The sequence below is a fragment of the Podarcis melisellensis genome (genome assembly GCF_964234715.1).
Source record: "Podarcis melisellensis genome assembly, chromosome: 12".
NCBI lineage: Eukaryota > Metazoa > Chordata > Lepidosauria > Squamata > Lacertidae > Podarcis > Podarcis melisellensis.
This window is the reverse complement of record NC_138544.1, coordinates 39,064,603-39,087,627: the sequence shown is the minus strand read 5'-3', so window position 1 is coordinate 39,087,627 and position 23,025 is coordinate 39,064,603. Positions and strand designations below refer to the sequence as shown.

The 23,025-nt window shown below is 43.9% G+C and overlaps 1 protein-coding gene across 18 annotated transcripts in view; it reads right to left on the bottom strand.

Moving 5' to 3' along the window:
- KIAA1217 overlaps positions 1–23,025 on the bottom strand; it is a 358,771-nt gene that overhangs the window by 163,276 nt on the left and 172,470 nt on the right. For 14 of the 18 annotated variants that reach the window (XR_014173276.1, XR_014173277.1, XM_081931416.1 and 11 more), the window contains one exon: positions 10,312–10,589. Coding sequence is in view for 14 of the 18 variants with exons in the window: in XM_081931416.1 (XP_081787542.1) it covers positions 10,312–10,589 (278 nt within the window). In the remaining 4 variants the exon portion in view is untranslated. Of the gene's footprint in view, positions 1–3,707; positions 3,863–4,677; positions 4,902–10,311; positions 10,590–18,481; positions 18,780–23,025 lie in introns of those variants that run through there. The other 4 variants (XM_081931435.1, XM_081931436.1, XM_081931421.1 and 1 more) reach the window with 4 other exon arrangements.

The window sequence follows — 23,025 nt, the reverse complement described above, 5'->3', positions numbered from 1 at the left end:
CTGTGATGCCTACACACTGTAGGGGAAACTAGTTATAGTGGGCAAGCTTACCTTCTGAAAAGCTCATTTCCAAATGTCTTCTTGTAAAACAAACAAACAAACAAACAAACCTTCTGAGGAAACTACTGAATGTTCTGAAAACACAGGTAGTTGCTCTACACCAGGTCAGACTATTACTCCATCTAGTCCTGTACTATCAGTGGCTCTACATAGTCTCTGGAAGAGGTCTTCTAACCTGAGAGAGACCAGGCCTTGAACCTTCTGTATGAAAAGCATGTGCTCAACCTACTATGGTACCTCCTCCAAACCAATGAACCTGGGACCTTCTACATTTGAAGCATGTGTTCTACCATACAGATATGGCACCCCCCCAAAAAAAACCCACACATGGCACGTAGCATGAAGGCAGGGTTAAAGGAACCTGTGGTCCTCCAGATGCTGTTGGCTCATGATCAGGAATGATGGGGATTGTAGCCCAACAACATTTAAAGCAGCCTTTCCCAATCTTGGAGGCCAATTTCCATCTCCCCCAGACAGCATGGCCAACGGTCAAGGATAGTGGAAGCTGTAGTCCAGCAACATCTGGAGACCCAAAGCTGGTAAAGCCTGATACAGTGGTACCTTCGGGGAAGTACTTAATTCGTTCTGGAGGTCCGTTCTTAACCTGAAGAACCACTTTAACTAATGGGGCCTTCTGCTGCTGCTGCGCCGCCGGAGCACGATTTCTGTTCTTATCCTGAAGCAAAGTTCTTAACCTGAAGCACTATTTCTGGGTTAGTGAAGTGTGTAACCTGAAGCGTATGTAACCTGAAGCGTATGTAACCCGGGGTACCACTGTATAAGAGAGCCACAGGTTCCTCACCTATGTTTTCAGAGTAAAAAAGGAATAAGGTTTATAGTGAACATTGCATCAGTATGGCTCTCTGAAAACACTCCACAGCAAGTGTCAGCTTGTTTTGGTAGTCACCACCCCCCGCCAAAAAAAAACTGAACACCAAGAGTCATAAAAAAGGGTGTCTTGCATCTCTGATCAGGCAGAAGAGGACAAAACACAGATTGAGAGCAAATTCAATACTAGGTTTGGTGAGACCAAGAAGCAGACTAGAATGTGGTGGACAGAACCCCATGACAACTGCAGTGTTTTTGAAGGACCGTGACCCCAATGAAAACACACCCAACCTGCTGAAGATTGGCTGGTTGGTGCAAAAGCAGAACAAATGAGCTACATCCATTTTCCTTTGCACTTTTTTGAACTTGAATCCCTTTCTCCTTGGTATTAAAACATGCCCAGATAAGCTCTTGGCAGTGACTCCATGGTTTCTCAGTCCAGGACTTGTAGATGACTTGTCTCAGACAATGTTGCAAGGAAACAAATACAGAGGAGTAGCTGCTGCTATCAGAAGCAACTGAACAAAGCCCAGTCAAGGATTGCAACATGGCCAGGTAAAGTCTTACACACAGATATGAGTGAATGACAAGAGGCTGTTCTGAAAAAGTTCATTTCGGATGCCTCCCCTTCAGAAAGCAGCTAGCTCCGGAGAACTTTAACAGACTCTGGGGCAGTGCAAGGGTCTGTTCAAGAAAGAGGCCATGCCGCCTGGCATGCAGATGTGACTGTATATGTCTAAAGAGGCTCTTTGGACTGATTGCTCATGGTTCTAAAATGGCAAAGCAACCATTCAGAGAGAAAGAACACACAGCACTGTTTCATAAATAAAAAATCAAAGCAGTGAACTGCCTTCACCTTGATAAGGAAATGAGCTTGGCAAACTGAACCAATCCTTTATATCCCTGCCTGATCACTGGTGCCTTGGGGGGGAGTCACTGTTAGTGGTCCTCCGTGGTTCAGATGCATGGCTCTTCTATCCACCAGGAACTGTTTAGTATTGTGTTTTATGGAACTCCCAGTTGAGGTCAGATAGGTCACTTCCCTACTGAACTTCCAGCACCTACTGAAGACATTTCTTTTATTATTCCAACAGGCATTCCAGCTGAAGTCTGATTTTATCATTTTAATTTATTGTTATTCTTAGCATTTATTTGTAAACAGCTTAGAGACTATTATACATAAGTGGTATATAAATTATTTAAATAAAAACAACAAATTACTTTAAAAAACAGAAAACAGTTGACAACTGCAGACCTAATTCTAGGTGGCATGAAAGCTAGAGCAAGACTAGGAAAACAGAAGGAAGCCCAGTTCTTAGTGGCCCCATTCACTTGATTTTGATGGTGCTGAACAAATGGGTCCTGACCTGCAGATTGGTTAGGGAGCCGGCCCTTGCATTAGGCAAAGTGAGGCAACTGACTCAGCTAGCAGGTGCACTTGGGAAGTGCTTCGTCTGGGGACAAATGTACGACTTCAAGACCTGAACTGCACTTCCAGCCATTCCACTGGAACATGAAATGCCTTTTTCTGTGCATAGAAATGTGCTCCATCCCTAAAGGTTCCCTACAATGCCACTATCCGCAGTGGAATGATAGGTACTCGCTAGTTAAATATGCATCAATTCAGAACACACAAGATATTCTTGCTGCAATCAAACGCCATTTTCCTACATATGGTTACCAGCCACAAATTTATTCACATAATATTAACATTGACTCGTTTTTCTTCATATCCCCCCTTCTAGTCTTCCACTTCATCAACCACAATCAGCATAATTAATGCAAATACGCTGGTTTATTTGACACATTGTTCAATATGACATATTTCAATATTAAACACATAACGATTCAGATCCTTTTCCACACACACACACACACACACACACACACACAAAGCAGGCTTGAAATTAAGTCTATAAATTCCCATTAATAACTAATAGTGGCAATTTATCCATGACTGTCAAGTCAAATAGATCTGCAATGCACTAGACAAAAAAAATGGGGTTTAAAAAGAGCTTAAAATAAATTTTCATTTGTTTCCAATTATTTTGTTAGTGTTTTGCACTGCTAAATTTACTTCTGTTCATATATATATAAAGAAATGAACAGCAAATGATGAGAGCTCTTTATACATCTCAGGGTTTTGTATGGTTTGGGCTGGAAGCATCGAAACTTGTTTTGAACATTCCCCAGGTATTCTGCCATGCCTCCTCCATCCTTCATTTACATTTCACAGGTGTCTAAATTGAATCGGTGGCTTTACTTCTTCTTCGATGGGAAAGAATTCATTGTGCTCTTCCCCTCCAAACATTTTTAGTCATATAATGGAACTTGTTGCACCCATTCCAAAGTTGCCCTTCCACAAAATAATGCTATAATAATGAAAAGGACCTCTGCAGTTTGCATTTTGAAAGGCTGTTTTATAATAAACCCCCCCCCCAAAAAAAAAAACTTGTGATATTAAGTTTGATTCTTAACAGTGAAAGCAGAAACAATTAGTAAGAAAGGTTCTACCAATAGAACAAATCCATTTTCATTTTCTGGTTTCTCCTCTCTAATACCACACTCGTATTAAGCATGAGTCACCTAACTTCCTCCTTATTTCACAGCATTCAAAAATCTGCTGATCATTCAAATCAAGAGCTGGGGTGGGGAAAGGAGGGAGGGAGGGAGAGAGAGAGAGAGAGAGAGAGAGAGAGTACATCATACCAGAAAACCCCGTTTATTGATTCAGCTCTACTCTCAAGAAAAGAACACAGCCAAGTAGATTTCAATCGTATTATAGTCGTCGCAAAGCGAAGGAGGACATTTTTGTTTACCTAATTGCAGGATTCTGGAGGCAGGCCAGGAAATACGCTTGAGAACAGCTCCCAAGATTTGAGTAGTCACCCAAATCTTTAGTTCCGAACAAACTCCCTTACAATCCCAGGCAGGTAAAACGCCTCCCATGTGTCTCCACTGCAATTTATTTAGCCCCCCTTTCACCCCCCTCGCCAAGTGAAACTTTCTCATTTGCATAAAAGCAACTTCCAGCCTATGGGACTTTGAACGGCTACATGTACCCTTAGCTGCCTTAACATGCTTTCCCAAGCATGACATCACAGATCTCCATGGTTACTTAAACCCCACCTGCCTACACAGTAGAGCTAACCTGTCAGATTGAGGCCGCACAATGCAATTGAACTGTTTCCTTCCAAGTAAATGTTTAACAGTCTACTCCTTGGCATGGTGCTGATCTACTACAAAGTAGGTTTATTAAAAAAAATATAGAACACATGTTTATTTGGCTTTTGATGGTGAACAAACTGTGGGAGTATAGGACGGGTCTTTTCTAATAACTGTGGAGCAACAAAATGTGACCTGCCCAACAGTGCAAAAAGAAACAACCCGCAAGGGTGCACACACCCGAAAAACTGTTGTGTTGAAGACCCAGGCCTTGTGAGGTTTTGCTAATACAGTTTCTGCAGGTTCATTGTTTCCCTTTGAAACAATTCTCTTTTCTTTTTTTAAACAGAACCCATAATGCCCTTTGGGCAGCACAACCTGTAAAACTGGTTTCTCCTGGAGACTTTCTTTCTCTTCTCTCCCCCCCCCCCATTTTATTTGGCAGGAATTCAGCTATTTTTTAACAGCCTTCCACCGCTGCTGCGTGCATTATTTGAATCTCACAGCAGATTCCTCCTCCTCTGCCTCAGCTGCTTTTCCTAATGCACTAACCCCTCGCTAACCGCCATTGCTCTCGAAGGACAGAGAACAACGAGAAAGAGCGGTGCAACTCTGTGGACCTACCTGCAATGCAGGGAACTTGGCACACCACGTTCAGAAGCTGCCCCTCCAAAACTTCGGAGACCTTTAGGAATCACACACACACACCACCTTTTCTTTATGTCTCTCCTCCTTCTTTTCAGTAAACGGCGGGTCTCATTTGCGAGTCATTCCGGGCTTCCCTGGTCAAAGCATGCTGAAAGTTTCATTTTCCATCAAAGGTGCGGGGGGTGGGGGGTGGAGTGGAGTGGGGAGAGACGCACAACACCTTCCTCCACTCCGGTCCGCCACCAGCTTCTGGAGTTGTGACAAGCTTCCTACTATTCCTTTCAGAAAGATCTGAGAAGTTCTGCCTTAGTTTCCGGGGGAATTGTTTTGCAATAAGAGCCACACCTGTCAGAGTGCATTGTCTGTATCATAACAGTGCCTGGGGGTTGATGTTTAGATAAAGGTTCTTCCACTGGGTGCCGACATGCCTATTAGAAGCACTTTTCTGCTTTATGCTAGGTGGATATCTAGATGGTCATATGGGGAGCTTCCCTGCATGCAGCAAGGTTTACGGGGATCCCTTCTCAAAGGCAGCAAGACACACCCCCTCCACCTGACTACTCACAAAAACATAGAGGATCTCTTCTGATGCAAACTGATGAGCTGACAGTGGAGGAAGTCCCAGTGACCACAGAGAAAGTCATTTGTGTGCTTATGGGTTCTTTGGATGCTGTCCAAAACCCATTAGGCAGCAAAGCATTCATAAGGTGGAAGAGAAGTTGAAAAACATCGACAGATCATTTCTGTCATTCTACCTGGCTGCTTCCCAGCAGTAAAACAATAGATGTGATTGTGTCCCAATAGAAGGAGAAAGGGGTGGCTTCCCGGACGCTGAGCTCCTTGCGGGGGCCACCCACACAAAGGCAGCAAAGTACACAGATGGGATGGATAAAGCATACAACTGAGTCATTGGGAACACCATGTTAGGATAAAGCTGATGTCTGGCTGTGGTTATGTTTGGGCTGTCTGCAAACTCATGTTCTCCTCATTTTCATTAATTGAGGGGGGGAAATTATTTCTTTAATTAATTCCTACATTGCCACATTGTAGACATTTTTGTACACCTCATTTGGTTGGACATCTTTGGAAAAAGTGAGTGCCGTATTTTTCGCTCCATAAGACGCACCTGACCATAAGACGCACCTAGTTTTTAGAGGGGGAATGCAAGAAAAAAAAATTCTTTAAAGGGAGCGCTGAGCAGAACCTGTATGCATCCCAGGCTCTGCTCAGTGCTCCCTTTCACGAGCCGCATGGAGCGTGTGCGTGGCGCTTGCAGGCTTTTCCCCCGAGGAGGGAGAAGCCCCCAAGAGCCGCACACACGCTCCATGCGGCTCTTGGGGGCTTTTCCAGGAGGTGGGGGAAGGGACTGAGGGGCTATCCCAGAAGCTAGAACAGCAAGAGGGAGCGCTGCGCAGTGATCCCTCTTGCTGTTCTGGCTTCTGAGATAGCTGCGCAGCCTGCATACGCTCCATAAGACGCACACACTTTCCCCCTTACTTTTTAGGAGGGAAAAACTGCGTCTTATAGAGAGAAAAGTACGGTATTTTGAAGGGTAGATGCATTTCGATTCAGGACATATGAATTGGGGCATTTCACAATAAAATGCAAACTGAACTAATTCCTCTCCCATCACTACTCTGGGGCATTGCGGGAAATTAAAATGGCAGCCCTCAATGACCTTTGCAGTGCTGTTACCTGTTACTAGCTATCACCACTACCATGTAAACCACCCAGGGTCTACCAATAGAGGGAAGGAGAAGTCTCAGACTGGCCTCCACAGACTTGGAGCCAATTCTCTTATTAGGTCCTCTTTGTTTTTGAGCCTCCACCCATGCAGAAGCTTATGGGGCAGCCAGCCTTTCCTGCAATCCTGTGGTACTTTAACCTTTGAAGAAGGGCAGACCACACATACACCCATTACCAATTAGCTAGGGATTGTCTGTCACAGGTCTTTACGACTGATGAAGAAGCAGACTTCGCTAATTGTATGACAGGTTTCCATGAAATAGTTTTAAGATGAACAGCTTGTTGTGTATGCTATCTTTAAACCCATCTCTACTTTGATCATGAACCTGGCGAGGGAATGATTCTAGACAAAGGCAACATGTTCTCACCCTCTGAGGAATGATGTTGCTTTAAAGGTTATGCACTTCTTATCATACCCGATTCATTTATAAAATGTATAAATAGGAGATATTCCTTTGACGCATGCATGTTTTACTCAGAAGTAAGTCCCACTGAATTCAACAGAGCAGCACAATCTTAACCATATCTACTCAGACGTAGGTCCTGCTGAATTCAACCTCGCTTACTCCTGAGAAAACGTCGCTCCCTTAGGATTGCAGTCTTAATAAATTAGCAAGTATGGCACATTTTAAACAAGCAGCAAATGCAGTTACTGCATTCCTTCTGTAATTTATTGGCTTCGGAGGGAGATCAAGTTGCAAAATGTGTAGGGTTGTCTCTGCAACAGTCTATTCAAACTTGGCTTGCAAGTATCTTCGCCAGTGGAACAAAATATTTACATGACTCAGGAAAGATCTAATCTCACATCTCTTTTTTTTAAAAAAAAAGAAAGCAATTTGTGCATTATCTTTAACTACCACCCTGCTTTCTCCACACAGATACTCTAGTTCATTACAAAGATAACAAGCACAATCAATGAAGCAGTCAGGGAAGAGCTTCAAGATTTCAAAGTCAGAGGGGGAAAGAGGGGAGGCGCAAGCAGTACTCAGAGATTTATAGCACTTGGCAGGAAATCAGAGCTCTGAGAGCAGCTCCAACATCTTATGAGCTGCTGCGGGAAACACCAGTGTTGTACCAGAGTTTCCTGCAGCACAACACGTACATGCGTACATCACACTAGAGAACAGAGATAACTTTAAAGCACCAGGGTATGTGTATCTGGGGAATGCAGAACAAGAAAGCCCAACGTGAGAACATGCGAGTGTACAAAGTGTGCTATTATGAAGTTGACGGTGATTAAAATTTATTAGTCGCGTCTTTTGCAAAAGTAATTCGCATGAAAACAAGGCGGAGAAAAATCTAAAACTCAATTCATATTTTTTCAAAGGCAGGACTAAAACTTCCCACCCACAGATAAAAGCCAAAAGCCTGGCAGAAAATAAATCTTTTTGGCCGGTGCAAAAGAAACACAGACAGAAACTGGCACATTAACCCCTCCCAAGCTGGCTTAAATGCAAATAGCTTTTGCTGTGACCCCAACATTTCTTCTCATCCACCCTTTATTAGGTTGCTCCTGTTCTGCCCATTTGTGTTTTAGCTTTGTTTTAAATGTTGGTCGTAATGTCTCTTTGTGTAAACTATATTAGGTGCGTTTAGTTTTGAATGTGAACAGAAACAGCTTCTTTATGGCCATTTTCACCAGAAACAGAGCATCTGGGTTTTGCATTTTCTTAGTCTATAATTTAAGTTGTGTCATTCAGGAAAATGGCTCTTTGATTAGATAGTAGCTATTTTCAAATTTTGTCTTCCACTTCCTCTCCATCAGTAACATCACTGACAAGTGACACATTCCAGACACAGAGGAATTGTCAAAGTCAGCTGTGGATGTTTCATTTGACTTTGCATGCTTTTGAAAGGGTGGGGTAGGAAAATTTGAAGACTTTGTAATGACATAATGTGGGCTGGCCAAGGATCTCAGTACTAAATTTAATTGCAAACCGGACATTTCCACATTCCAGTCCCCACCATGGGCTGCTTAGCCACAGCCAGTAAAAACCCACACAAATTAACAGTAGGGCTGCTAGTTTTAATTATCACAACAGTCATCTTAAGCTTTCGTCGATCAATTTATGGGGGGGCAACCTAACAGAACAATCCAAACTATAAGAAGCCAAGTATAATTTATACTGGTGTAACTTACCCCTGTTCTAAACTCCTTTCAGCTAAGCTAACCCAAGCCTGGCAGAGAGAAACCAAGCTTTTAAAACATAATTCGACTTGCACCACCCTTTTTGTCAATGTAACTTTAGCTAGGTAATATGATCAAGAAGAAAGGAATTTGGAACAAGGGTAAGTCTCCTTCTGCTCTGTCCTACCTCTGGCATGCCTCATTAAGGCAGCACCCCTGAAAAAGTTCTGAGAATTTTGCCCTTTCTGAAAAGTCACTGAATATTCCCCCATATGCCCATTTCAGCAAGGTACAAATTTGTCTTGAAAACCCAGAGTCGAATATTAAGCCCAACTTTGGTTCCAGCCCTTAGCTCCAGCTCCCAGCTTGTCCCTGGCTCCTGCATCCCTCTCGACAGCTGCCTATGGCTTAGCTCTGACAAAGAAGCAGGTTGTGCTTTCATGCCATGTCCTATAACGGCTGAAAAGCAATTGTGTTTAGTCGAGCAAAACTGGTGCCTCAGAACCTGTTAAAATACTTCTGTCACAGCAGGTTGACAAAGGCTCAGATTCAAAGCTCACAACCAACTCATGGATTGCATCCAACCGGTTTTACTCAGAGCAGACCCACCGAAATGAATGAACCAAAGTAATTAATTTCAATGAGTCTACTCTAAGCAAAAGTTAGTTGAATATGACCCTATGATTTGGAACCCAAACCCTGTGCTGAGCTTACAAATCGTAAGGCACATCATGTTTTAGAGAAGGGGAAGCCAACATGATGGCCTTCAGATGTTATGGGCTGCAACTGCAGTCATTCCAGCATGGCAAATGGTCTGGGATGATGGGAGTTGTAGTTTATTATCCATGTTAGCTACCTATGGCTTATAAATACCTTTCTGTTCATCACTCCTTCCTTGAGAAGCAGAGGTGGAGCAATAGCCTTATAATGATTATTTGTCAGTTCAAGTATCACACACCCTTTCATGGTTTGTAAGATCACTTTCAACAACATCCAGAGAGCACCACACTGGCTAAATCCTAAAGAATTTCAGCCAATAGAAAACACACAATCAGGTGGGCCATGTGTTGGCAGTGGAGCAACTCTTGCTACACTATACCATTTCAGACTGCAGAAGCGGCAGGACTGAATATCTGGGTGCTTAGTATTTATAAACCCTAAACCAGGCATAGGCAAACTTGGCCCTCCAGACGTTTTTGGGCTACAACTCCCATGATCCCTAGCTAGCAGGACCAGTGGTCAGGGTTGGTGGGAATTGTAGTCCCAAAACATCTGCAGGGCCACGTTTGCCTATGCCTGCCCTAAACATTACAAAAAAGCAAAGAAACAAACCATTTAAACATGTCAGGGAAAAGGCTAGATTAGAATACTTTTCCCTGACAGGTTAAGTTTTCTACGTGCATGGTCCCTCATACAAAAAACTTCCTGCAGACAAACTCTCTCCTGCTTTCACTCTGAAATGGAACTGCACTGTATGATTTTCTAAGACCCAGCCATTCCTGTATTTTATCAGTCTGATCTGGCAGCTTTTTACATGTACACAAGCTCCATATTGATTCCTTGCAAGAATAAGGGCTCCCCCACTGTCTTCACTATCAGCAGGAGCTCCATGAATTCATTCCCATTCAGCAGCAAAGCCCACTTGCACAGGAATTCCATGCGTGAATAAATAGCCACAGGGGTTTTAGCATCAGAACCAAAGCCACATATGTAAACATTTGCTTTGTCTTCCATACCTGATCTCTCAGTCTTTCTTGGTGCCCCATGATCGCAGTGGCATGGTGGGGATATTTCTGCTTCAGGTGCTCTAGAAAAGCTTCTCTCTTCTTGTCCATATCTGATGCCTGCATTCCCAGAATTTCTCTGGAACTTCGAGGGCCACCTACGGTGTGTCTGCGAGGAATGTTGCGGCCTGCCTTTGCAGAAGCCTGGCTGTTTCCAGAAGCAACAAGTTCCTTAGGCCACAGGTATTCTGCATCGTCTAACGAGGTTGCATGCAAATTGCTTTTCTGGTCTGCAAATCAAAAAGGTGAGATACGATCAAAACAGAATCTCAGCAGTCATGCCTACAGAAGAAGAACAAGGAAGTTTATTTTTCGGTGTGGATGTACATGGTTTTTTTTAAAAAAAAAATAGCATAGAAGCATATGGTTCTGCTCTCTTTAATGAGGAGAGATGCTATTAGGCTTAACTAAGACAACCACTAAAATAGTAGTTTGCATAAGCTATACAAAACAATGTGAAATGCTGGATGGAAAACGGATCAATAAGCAAGCCATGTCCTTGCTATGCAGTTCTCCGTACTGAAATAGCGAGGGGGAATGAATGGTAGATCTCTTTCTTCCTTAAGCTTTAAAATCTTTTAAGACGTTAAAAAAAATCATCGCAACACTCCAGTACTTTTTAATGGGACTGTAATGAGGCTTCCTTTGGTGATCGCAAATGATAAAATTATTTTCGTACAGTAGAGTTTGAATACTTAATCTTTTTCCAGTGTGTTTTCAAAATGTTCCGAAACTTCTGTGAAATAAGAAGAAAAAAGTACTTCTCTTTTCTTTGCTCCCTGCTCCCCCCCCCCCCCCAGTTTTCAGAGCATAGCCATGGTTTTAAATTTCATGGATCTCGCTTGGATTTTATGCCTCTCCGAGACAGCAGACTGGAAAATATAGTGTCACTTTTTCAATAAACCATTCTTTTGAGAAATGAAATAAAAGCAAGTCTATGCAATGGGGGGGGGGAGAATAACTGGATGCTTGGGGCGGGGGGGGCGGGGAGTCAGATAACTCTTACAACTTTAAAATCTACTTTTGAGGCCTGCCTATAACTGGTTGCTTTGTGGAACGAACACAGGCATAGCATGGATCTTACAGCTAACTTATCTGCAGGTAACCGAATAATACAAACCCCCCTCAGGGCCCAAAAGAAAAATGCAGGTTGAAGGTATGTTATCTAATACCTAATAGGGGAGGGGGAGGGAAATAGGCTAGTGGAGAGCAAAATGAGAAACATAACCACTAAAAATGCTTTCCAAGTCTATCTGTAACCTTACCTGCTATTAACAGACAGTCATGGCTCTCCCAAAAATTAATAATTATTTTTTGCAGTCTGATCTTGAGCAAGCTGACTCAAGACTTCGATGGGGACTGCAGGCATTGGTGTTAAAATGCAAATCCAAATGAGCTCAATTAGATTTAAGCAAACTAACTGAGCATCCAACTGTTGTTTTGCTGCACTATCCTACCCATGTGTTCCCCAACCCCAAAATTAAGTGCCATTGGCTTCAATGGGATATTCTTTCAAATAAGTCCTGTTCATAGGCTTCTTTTTGGCATTTATTCATTTGAATTTATATCCCACCTTTCCCCCCAGAGCTCAAGGTGGTGTACATGGTTCTCCCAGCTCCCATGTCATCTTCACAACAACCCCTGCAAGGGAAATTAGGCTGAGAGAGGGCGACTGGTTCAAGGTAACCCAGCAAGCTTCATGGCTGAGTTACAGAGTTGGACACTGCTTGTTGGCTAATGTGAGAGCAGAATGCTGGGCCAGTTGAGGCTTTGGTCGGATCCAGAAGGGCTCTTCTTATGTTCTTGTAAGTATGCTTAGGATGGGAATCATGCAGCCTGATTCTCCGCATATCTGGAAGCAAGTCTCACTACCATCTGAATGCACATCAAATAGCTTAACAGCTACATCCACCACCATACTTAACATTTACATAGTACTTTCAATATGCCACGCAATCTTTACAACAACCCATTAAGATAAGTTGGCACTATCATCCCCTATATTGTAGGTGCAGGGGCTGAAGCTGAGAGAGCGTGTGTGTCTTGCCTAAAGGCTACCTAATGAGTTCAAGGCAGAGGAGAGATTAGCAACAGAGACTGTCTGATTTATCTCCCAGGCTCTTACAGGTGACACCAGCACTTCTTTCAAATGATTCGCCTGCGCATCCTGCTATTATAGAAGCTGTTTTCTCTTTATTAACACCACTTCCATAATGTCCCCCTGTGAAATATTTTCCTTTGCTTTTGCCATATTTGGCAGTTTTAGCACACTCCTTGACTCCTCCAGCCAATATTTAAATCAGTTGACAAATCTACAGGGCAGTTTCCTGCACTAGCGGCAGAGAACTTGTAGAGTTCAACTGTGTCAGTTATTCCTTCATATCCCATAACGCTCCTGCTTTTGACCTCAAAGCACATGATTTCACTGAGGGCACCTCCCCCCCCCAACCAATATAAACCATCTTGGGCTCCACACTCAGCAAGGGAGTCCTGGGTAGTAGAAGAGTCCCTGCTGGAGGCTGCCTGGTAGATGCTGACCTATGGCATGGAATGCCCACCCCAGTGAAATGTGCCAGTCTCCTTCACTAACACTCAGAAAAAAATTAAAAGCATTCCTGCTCAATCAGAGACTTAGTGGCTGGAAGATACTGGTCCTGCCAACCTGGAAATAAAATAATAATAATAATAATAATAATAATAATAATAATAATAATAATAATAATAATATATTATTCACACCCTGCCCATCTGGCTGGGTTTCCCCAGCCACTCTGAGCGGCTTCCAACAAAACACTAAAATACAATAACCTATTAAACATTAAAAGCTTCCCTAAACAGGGCTGCCTTCAAATGTCTTCTAAAAGTTTGGTAGTTATTTTTCTCTTTGACACCTGGTGGGAGAGCGTTCCACAGGGCGGGTGCCACTACCGAGAAGGCCCTCTGCCTGGTTCCCTGTAACTTGGCTTCTCGCAGCGAGGGAACCGCCAGAAGGCCCTCGGCGCTGGACCTCAGGAAATCATTAGCTGTGACGAACGATATGTGCCTTTTCATACGTTCTTATTTATTTATTTAATAAATTGCATTGTTTTGCTCCTTTGTTGTTTGCTACCTGGGGCTCCTTTGGGAGGAAGGACTCAACAGAAATATAATAAACAAACAGACCCATGATAATAACTAAGATGCCAGCTCCCTCTTTGTCCTGCAGGCCTCCATCAACCTTCCACACTGCTCTGGATAATTCCCCAACCCACTGGAGCAGAGTTTTAGGAGCCTCAGAGGGCTATGGAGGGCTCCCCTCCTTTTCTGCTAGCAAAGGAGTCCACTGGCTCAAAAGTGCTTCTGGGAATAGAGGGGTACCAACGAATTCAACCCTAGGTGTTTTATTTCTCAATCGGCTCAAAGACGAGATTCAAGGGCAGAGAGATTTGGATCTGCTAAACACTTTAAAAGCCAGTCAGCATTCCTGAGCACTTTATATTAAATTGTTATATAGTTAGGGGGGTTTAGAGTACAGCCGCTGCCACACATGCTGAGGGGCTGTTGGAGGATGAAATATTTTCCATGTGTAACATAATTACAAAAACATCCAATCTCAATAATTTGAGGACAATCCTTTCTGAAAAGTCAAGGGAGGGGGAGAATTCTACCATAGCATGCTGCTAAGATAAGAGTCCCAGGCTGCAGTGCTCCTGAAGAATGCCAAGCTCCATGCTAGATCACCAAAGAAAAAAAGCTTAAAGTTCATGCTTTAATGTGGTGCATCTTAAATGTGGGGATTTTTTTTCTTCTTTGTCTGCTGGGCTTACGGTGACAAATCAAAAGGCTTGTTGGCTCGCTGGCACTGCAGTCGTTCAAGTATCTAGTTCACCTTTCCTCGTTTTAAGCCAATGACATGTTATGCCAACAAGTTCATTATGGAAACTTCCTGGGGGTTCCAACAGCAGGGGTTGGAAACCTCCAGATTGTGGGCCTAATTAAGCAGCACCCTCTAATTTGGCCCTTGAAGTCATTTCCTCCAATCCACGTCTACTTGCCCCATCCCTGACGTCAGGTAAAAGCATGGTTGTTACCTCTTTGAAGTCCGTTTGCAAGCGGTTTGTGCCGAAAGTGTGCCTAAAATGGACTTCAAAAGTGAGCCCCTTTTAAGCTGCTGCCTGATGTCACAATGGTGTGTGCCCTGTCCGCGCCTCAACGTTGGCCCACGCAAGATGGGGAAAGGAAGGATCCAGCTGACTAGCTGTATCCAATTTTCCACTCCTGATCTAAAGTGTCACATTGAATGCTCACACTGACAGCTAATTCCGTGGCTTTTGTCTGCGCAGCAACTCAGAAACACCTAATCAAAATCTACAAAGGCTGCTTCAGACTTGACCTTTCCTCTGCACAGTTAATGTCTCTATACGGGGGAGAAATCCCTTTGGATTTTCCCTTCCTTGGCCTGGTTAGGCATCTCCTTAATCATCTGACTCAGGTGAAGCTGTGTTAAATCAATGCCTGGTGACATTAATGCACTGGTGGCCCCAGTGTGGCCTGTTCCCACAAACCATGTCCACCAGCCCCACACCCAATATCATACGCATTGAAATAGACTTGGAGTCCTGTAGTGATTTCATGCTCTTTATTGCAGCTTGTAAAACAGTGATTGAATTGCTCCCCAAGCCTCAGGCTTTTATATACAGTCATACCTTGGGTTACAGACACTTCAGGTTGTGTTTTTTGGGGTTACGGACCACCGAAACCCGGAAGTACCGGAATAGGTTACTTCCGGGTTTCAGCGGTCATGCATGCGCAGAAGCACTGAATCACAACCCGCACGTGCTCCTCAGGTGCGGGTTGTAAACGCTGTGGGTTGCGAACATGCATCCCACATGGTTCACATTCGCAACCCAAGCGTCCACTGTACATTATTTACACAATGAGTCCCATCTGATTGGCTGGTTCTGCTTCCCTCCTGGAGCCTGATTGGTCTTTTCCTGCAGGCCAATCAGTTGTTGCATTCTACAATCCTACCAGCCTAATAGGCTGATTAACTTCTTCCTGGAGCCTGATTGGTCTTCACCTACAAGCCAATCAGTTGTTGCATTCTAGGATCCTACTTGCCTATTGTTCTAGGATCCAAAGTTAGTACGTAACACGCATGCAGTGCTATTTTTCTAGAAAAAGAGGTGCCAGAACTCACCATGAACACCTCCCTTGTTCTCTTAGAATAGCAACGGTGCCCACCTGAGAGGTGCTGGAACTGAGTATCCCGCTGTAAAAAAAAAGCCCTGCATGCATGACAGATGGCCACCCAACCTCTGCTTAAAAACCTCCTAGGAAAGAGAGTCCACAACCTCTTATGGGAGTCTGTTGCATTGTCAAACAGTCAGAACGTTATTCCTGATGTTTAGTAATGCCAGGATCAGTGTTATATGCTCAAACTATCTTGCCCTGGTGAACAACCTTGCCACCAAATTCTGTGCCAGCTGAAAAGTTTCTGAACCATCTTCAGAGGCAGCTCCACATATAACACATTGCAGCAATCTAACCTAGAGGTTCTCAGAGGCGGCAGAAGTTGGGCTATCCCTTTCCAGACAGGGGCGCAGCTGGACCACCAGCTGAAGTTGATGGAAGGCACTTGGCGCCATCAAGTAGGAATTTCATATACAGTACAGCTTCCAAGACTATAGATGCTCCCTGTTATTACACTGCAGCCTATTTGACATTCCACTGCACCAAGTTTAGTTCGTTCCCAGGCTCAGGAATGTTTGGGTTTAAGCATATGTTTGTTTACTACACATCCACGAAACGGAGTAGAAGTTGTGAAACTGCCTTTACGAAGCTTACAATGTGATCTCTTTATTTTGCTTTGAGCAGTTGGAAACTCTTTCCATCCCACACATAAAAATAACAGTTGTTCTCTCAGAAAATGTAAAAACAACAGTAAGCAATCAATCAAGCTGAATCTACTTGGCTAAGAATGGCAGTGAGAATGCGAGGACTTCCCACAATATGTGCCTAAATATTCCACGGTTTTAGCTCTGGAAAGTGTTGCATTATATACATGAAACTCCTCGCTTTGTTACTGAAGATATTCAGTGAAGAGTCAGCTAAAGATACTGTAAATAAATCTGCATAGAACAGAAGGAGAGAACTGGGTCTGGCCCTGTGGGACTGCCCTGCCCACCTACCATAATATCTTTATTTAAACAATTTATTTACCGCTTTACAACAGTCTCTAAGCAGTTTACAATTCAAAAAGCAAAAGAACTTCTATTAAAATGCCTGCTGGGGTAACAAAATATTCAGTAGGCAGAGGAAATTCAGTAGGGACGGGACCTGTCTGAGCTCAACTGGAAAGGTGTTCCATAAAATTGAGAAATATTCTTTTATTTGTGTCCCTGCTCTAAGCACGTACTTAGTCTGTCTACTGGGTAACCCAGCATTGAGCATTTGGATGAAATCAAAGCACTGTGGCAAAAGGAACCAAGCTATGCAGGCAACGACGACCAGCAGCACTTCCAAAGTGCTGTGCCTTTTTGCAAGTGCCGGCAACCTGTTTTTGGTAAGGAGCCACGCCTTCACCTGCCCCACGCTTGATGTCATGTATGATGCAAAGGCGTGGGGCAGGTGGGTGTTGCTTGCTCAAAACAGCCTCCCGGGCCAAACGGCACCCAATGAGGCCCACAGACCAGAGGTTCCCAGTTGCTGGCATACAGTCCAAATCAAATATGTTAGGCTGACTTGAGGCATTATAAATGATCTGACTTACTACCTCTACTGGAAACACGAGGGAGAAGGGCCAGGTATATAAGGGGCATATTTCGCACTCACAGTGGGTCTGCAGAATTGGCAATCACCAGTGTGTGTCACTGTCACCCAGCTTTGCCCAAAGCAGGAAATTGCAAGGAGGCCAGTCACAACAAGGAGGGCTCTTTACACCAATAGGCCAGAGAAAGTTAATTTATTATATTTATATATCACATCACACAGCCAGAGCATAGTTCAATGTCGCCCATTGTAAAGGCACCTGGGTTAGTCTTGAACACAGCTCTGGTCAACTATTAGAGCAGCCTCCAACACCCCCCTTTTTTTTTTGACCCAGGACGCACCTTTAACCCAAACATGAATTTTGGGAGACCATTTCTTATTTGTTTTAGCCATATATTTCCATGGTGGCAGAGTGGCTGTTGCAACCCACCACAGATCTGGCTGTGACCTGGGAGTTAGCCCCCTGACCCACCACAGTGGAAGACCAACACGCCAGAGTTTGCTCAGTTTTGCTACTCCTTCAGGAGACTAGCCCAAATTTCCATTACTAATTGCATTCTATTATTTGTATTGATGCTCCATCACTTTTAGGCTACCAGTGACAGAAAGTGGTACACAAAAGCTGTAATATAAATGAATGAATGAATAAACAAACCATTTCTGGTCTGTCTTCACTGTCAAGTCATCGGGGCTTAGCTCTGATAATAACAAGTCACAAACACACACACACTTTCTACAAACACTTCAGATTCAAATTAGGAATATCTTGCTCCCCAATCCAAAATGTTTGTTCTTATAAAGCATGTAGTTTGCACCACATCCAAGACAAAACAGAGTGAAACTGGTATGCAGGACACCAAATCTGCCCTGACATGAAAGCTGTGTCCATAATTTCTGGCTGCATTCCAAGACACACTCATGTGTTTCCCATGGAATAGCACTAAACTCTGAGCGGTTTGCTGAGTTTCAAAACTTGAGCTCAAAAATGAAATCCTCACTTGAACTAAATGAGGAGGAAGCTTACTCTTCATGCATTGTTGGAGAACATAATATTAGAAGGGTGGCCTCCCTTGACTGTGGGGGACAACACCCTCCTTTTTCATAGATTGCTTTGTGTTTCGTAAAATGTTTGCATCAAAACCAAAACCAAAAAGGAAAAAAACCAACCTCTGAACCCTTATGCTCTTCGCTTTCTTTCTGCTAGAAAAGTATTTCCCAAGAGAAAGTCAGATGTAAGAAACAGACAAAAAACAGTCAGCCGCAGCATAATATATAAAGTATCTGCTCCATATAATCTGTCATGAAGATATAAAAAGCAGCAATGAGGGACAGGCTGACTGCAACTCCATCTACGCATGATTCTGTTACTCACCCTTCATCTGTCTGCTGTCTCTCGGACAAGCCAGGAGCGGCTCAGGTTTCTGGCTCTCAGCTTCCTCCATTGTCCCTGCCTACTTTCAAAACTGCACAAGCTTTTGATTCAAAAGCCAAAAAACATGCAGCTTAGAAAACTACCAAGGGGGAAAAAAACCCAGCAGCCTCCCCCCACCCCCAGTAAAGGAAAATCTATCCTCCTCCTTGACAGTACAAAGTTCCTTTCAAAAGCGAACTACATTCCAGGAGGGCAAGGAGAGCCTGCGTGAAACAGTCAGAAAGTTTTCAGCAGACTAGTGGGCAGTACTTTCAAAAGCGGCTGTCGGCTTCAGCGGCTGTTGCCGAAATAGCCCCCTGAGCTTCTCTCTCTCTCTTTCTCCTCTCTCTCAGTGAGGCCCCCAACAGGTGATGGGTTTGCCTGAGGGTGAGATTCTAACCTAGTTCTTTTCCACCCAATGCCATGAAGCTGCTCTTCCACCAGGCAGCGTTACTGATAGTGATTACAAGCCCTGGGAGGACAGTAATTCTAGCCTACAGAAATCCTGAGTTCTGAGTCAAAGCTCTTTCCAGACAATATCTGTATGCAAATAAGTAGCTCAGGTTTCTCAGCCACGTTTATTTAATTATTTGATTAAAAGGCTCTTGGACCTTTTTTTTTTAAAGAAAAAAGGCAAAATCACCTCTCAAAGCTGTTTACAACCATGCATGAATACAAGCCTTTAAAATCCAACAGTAAAACCAGTAATATAATTAATTTATTATTATTATTATTATTATTATTATTATTATTATTATTATTATTACTGTTGCTAAGTCCTTCCCAGGAACATACAAGATAGCATGCCAGCAAAATAACCCATCTAACTCTAAAGAACAGTATCTAGTAACCTGAATTAGCCCCACAAAGGTGACGATGAAAATATGGGTCTTTAAAGGCCCATTTAAAGCTGGCAAAGGAAAAAGCCTCACCTGGCTTTACTTGGAATTGGATTGCATAATTGTGGGGCCACCACTGAAAAGGTCCACTGATCTAATGGTTTTTAAAGGTAGACATTTTAACAAGGTCTCTGAAATGGGTTCAGACAGTTCTTAAGGCAGGGCTGAGAAAACATTGACCCTCAAAATGTCGCTAGACTACAGCTCTCATCATCCCTACCCACTGGCTGTGCTAGCTGGGGTTCATGGGAATTGGAGTCCAACAACAGCTGGAGCTCCATATCACTGATGGCTTTAAGTCATAACCAGCATTCTGAATTGCTCCCACTTTGCTCCTCTCTGGCAGAAGAAGCCAGAAAAACTAGGAAGGGGATAAATTAGCATTACAACTGAACTCAGGATCATTGCTTGTTTCACCTTAGCAAACCATGTTCAGCAAGCCAACAGCAAAACATGGTTTAAGGCTAGCTAGCAATTGTGGTTTGCTGGGTAAAATAAAGCATGAGCCATTGTTTAGATATAAAGGAAAACTATTCCTTTCCTGGTTTATTCACAGTATCTGTTCTTGCCAGGGGAAGCACAAAGCAGGAGCTATGGCTTACTGGGTCCTCACAAACGGGTCGATGCCCAGAGATAAGCTCACACTCGCTTTGCTCTTTCCTGGCCTTTTAGCACAGTGCAGCCCAGCAGCTAAATTTAGCGTGTTGTTAGAAACCAGGATCGTGGTTGAGATCGCTTCTTCTTTCACCGTGATCTGTCTTATGATTTGTCTTATGGTTACAGGTCATGGTTAAGGAGGACTGGCCTTAACTGCAGTTCCCAGCTGGAATGGCACATTAAGCTAAATCTTGGCTTTGCTGCTGTGCTGTGCACTCCCAGTAATCCATAGTATGGTTTTCCTATGACATGAAAATGATGCTAATATGGCTTAGTAAGTCAAGAACTTTGGCAAATCCCACCTTACTTTTAGGGTTGCTTGCCACATGACCAGTTAAGAAACGCTCTGTCCTTCCCCTATGCATTTAACAGCAGCTTGCTATACAGAAAATCTACTGGTGAAAATGCCCATTGCATGGAGACAACTAATAAGCATTACTGTCCACTAATCGGGTCACACTGCAGTAAGAGAGACACAGAAACAGGTGCTAATAAAAATGTTGGCAACTCTACTACAGTTGAGTAAATCAAACTTGCAGGATGAAATGTGTAGATTTGCTGTGAAATGGAAGTTTTGCCCCAAATGTCAAGGAAATCGACAAGAACTGGGTTGACTGGTATGTTGAACCTGGAAGGCCTGCAAACGCCATCTTGGTACTTAAGGTAACCTCAAGACTAATTGGTGGTTGCTGCAAGGATGAGCTCAATAAGTTTATTCACACTTGCTTTGATGTATGCTAATTGGCTTGCTTTAATGTTGTGCTTATCTGTAGGTTTGGGAAACTTGGTTCTTGGCCTAGGCAGGGGAGTTAGCCGGGAGACTTGGATACCTGCCCCCTGTGCCTTCATCGGCAGGTGGACTGACAGGAGGTTCTTGCCAAACTGACATATGCTGTCTTTTGTATACACAATGAATGATTGCTTTCCTGACGAAGACAACCTCTCATTGCTGCAGTGTCTGACCTGCGTATGTAACAGCAGTGGGGTTTTTATAGGCTGCGTTGTACATTTGCCCCTTTCTTTAGCAAAGCACTAGGAACTGGCCATTCCCGCATTTTTGACATCCTTCTTTGGTATCCATGCATCAAACCACTCGCACAGGCCTACTCAAAGGTACATTGGCACCTGTTGAGCAAAAAGTATTGCAAAGCTGCTCAGGAGACAGGGGCGGAGGAAACTTAGGGGGGTGACAAAATGCTGGGCAGCACTCACTGCAGGGCGTGCAGCCCGCTTGAGCCACATGTCTCTCCTGGGAGAGACGTGGTGGCTTAGGTGCTCGCAGGCTCTGTGCTGCCCAAACGGTCTGCCCACTGCCTGCCCCCCAGCTGTAGGGCGGCTGAGTGCGAGGAGGCAGGCAGACTCTGGAGGCCCCGCAATGTGCCCCACCCCTATGGGAGGCTCACCCGCCCTTGCCCCACCCCTGGGTGCGCTGCCCCAGACACCTAAGCAGCTTTCTCCACTACTATGAGGAGAGAGTTCTTGGTTGTTGTACAGCGTTTCTATAAATATTAACATTCCCCAGAATCATGTTCCATTATACAGTGGTACCTCGGGTTACATACGCTTCAGGTTACAGACTCCACTAACCCAGAAATAGTACCTCGGGTTAAGAACTTTGCTTCAGGATGAGAACAGAAATTGTGCTCCGGCGGCGCAGCAGCAGCAGGAGGCCCCATTAGCTAAAGTGGTGCTTCAGGTTAAGAACAGTTTCAGGTTAAGAATGGACCTCCGGAACAAATTAAATACTTAACCTGAGGTACCACTGTATTTTAAAAAAGCCTTACCCAACCAATGACTCAGTCATGGGAGTTGGAGTCCAAAAACATCTGGAGGGGCATGGGTTGGAAAAGGCTCTTTTATGATGGACACTTTCAAAGTCAAACATATTATGTAACTCTTTCAAGTGCCCATTTGTCTGTGGAATATTATCACCTGTTCAAACCGCTAAGCAGTAGAAAACACAGGGTGCCCATTTCTAAGTTACGTGGGTACATTTTGCACAGCTGCGCCCCACAAAGACCTTTTACAGGTGCTTCCACCCACCACTTCAAAACCAACGCCAGAAGGAAGAGTATCTCTTGGAACGTCTCCTTGTTTGTGCGTTCTTAAGGAATGGGAGCCTCGTGCAGGAAAAGCATCTGGCAAATCCCAAGCAGAATTAAATTAAGATTCATAATTGCAGCCTTTGTGAAATCTGTAAAAGAAGACGCTAAAAAGCATGTCAACCAATAAGCTTGGAGAAAATTAGCTAGGCTGAGATAGAATTGGAAACTAAAATAGACAAAAATAGATAAATGAGTGCACTCCTGCTACAATCTTGGCAGGCTTGCCGGATCATAAACCAGAGAAAGAAAGAGTTTTGGCGACAGAGCGATTCTGTGCATCTCCACTGAGGAGCTAAGTCGCCTGTCCAGTGGAGCTGATTCCCAGGTAAATGTGCATGGAACTGCAATGAGGGGAAGGGGGTCCGGGGCAATCCAGAATTGCAGCGAAAAAAATATTAACTGAATAATATCTGAGCAACTTGGCACAGTAGTACTGCTGCCCTCCTCTACTTTTCAAGTTTGAAAGGGGTCTTTGACTTCCACCTGTTCTGAAGCGACAGTTATGGGAAAGTTCTCAGCTCAGAAGCAGCTCAGCAATGATGAGTACCATCAGAGAATGTCCATTCAAAAGACTGGCTTTTTCCAAAAAATAATTTATTTGTACGTTTCAGAAGAAGAAGAAGAGTTTGGATTTGATATCCCGCTTTATCGCTACCCGAAGTAGTCTCAAAGCGGCTAACATTCTCCTTTCCCTTCCTCCCCCACAACAAACACTCTGTGAGGTGAGTGGGGCTTTGAGACTTCAGACTAGACTTCAGACTAGTGTGACTAGCCCAAGGTCACCCAGCAGCTGCATGTGGAGGAGCGGGGAAGCGAACCCGGTTCCCCGGATTATGAGACTACC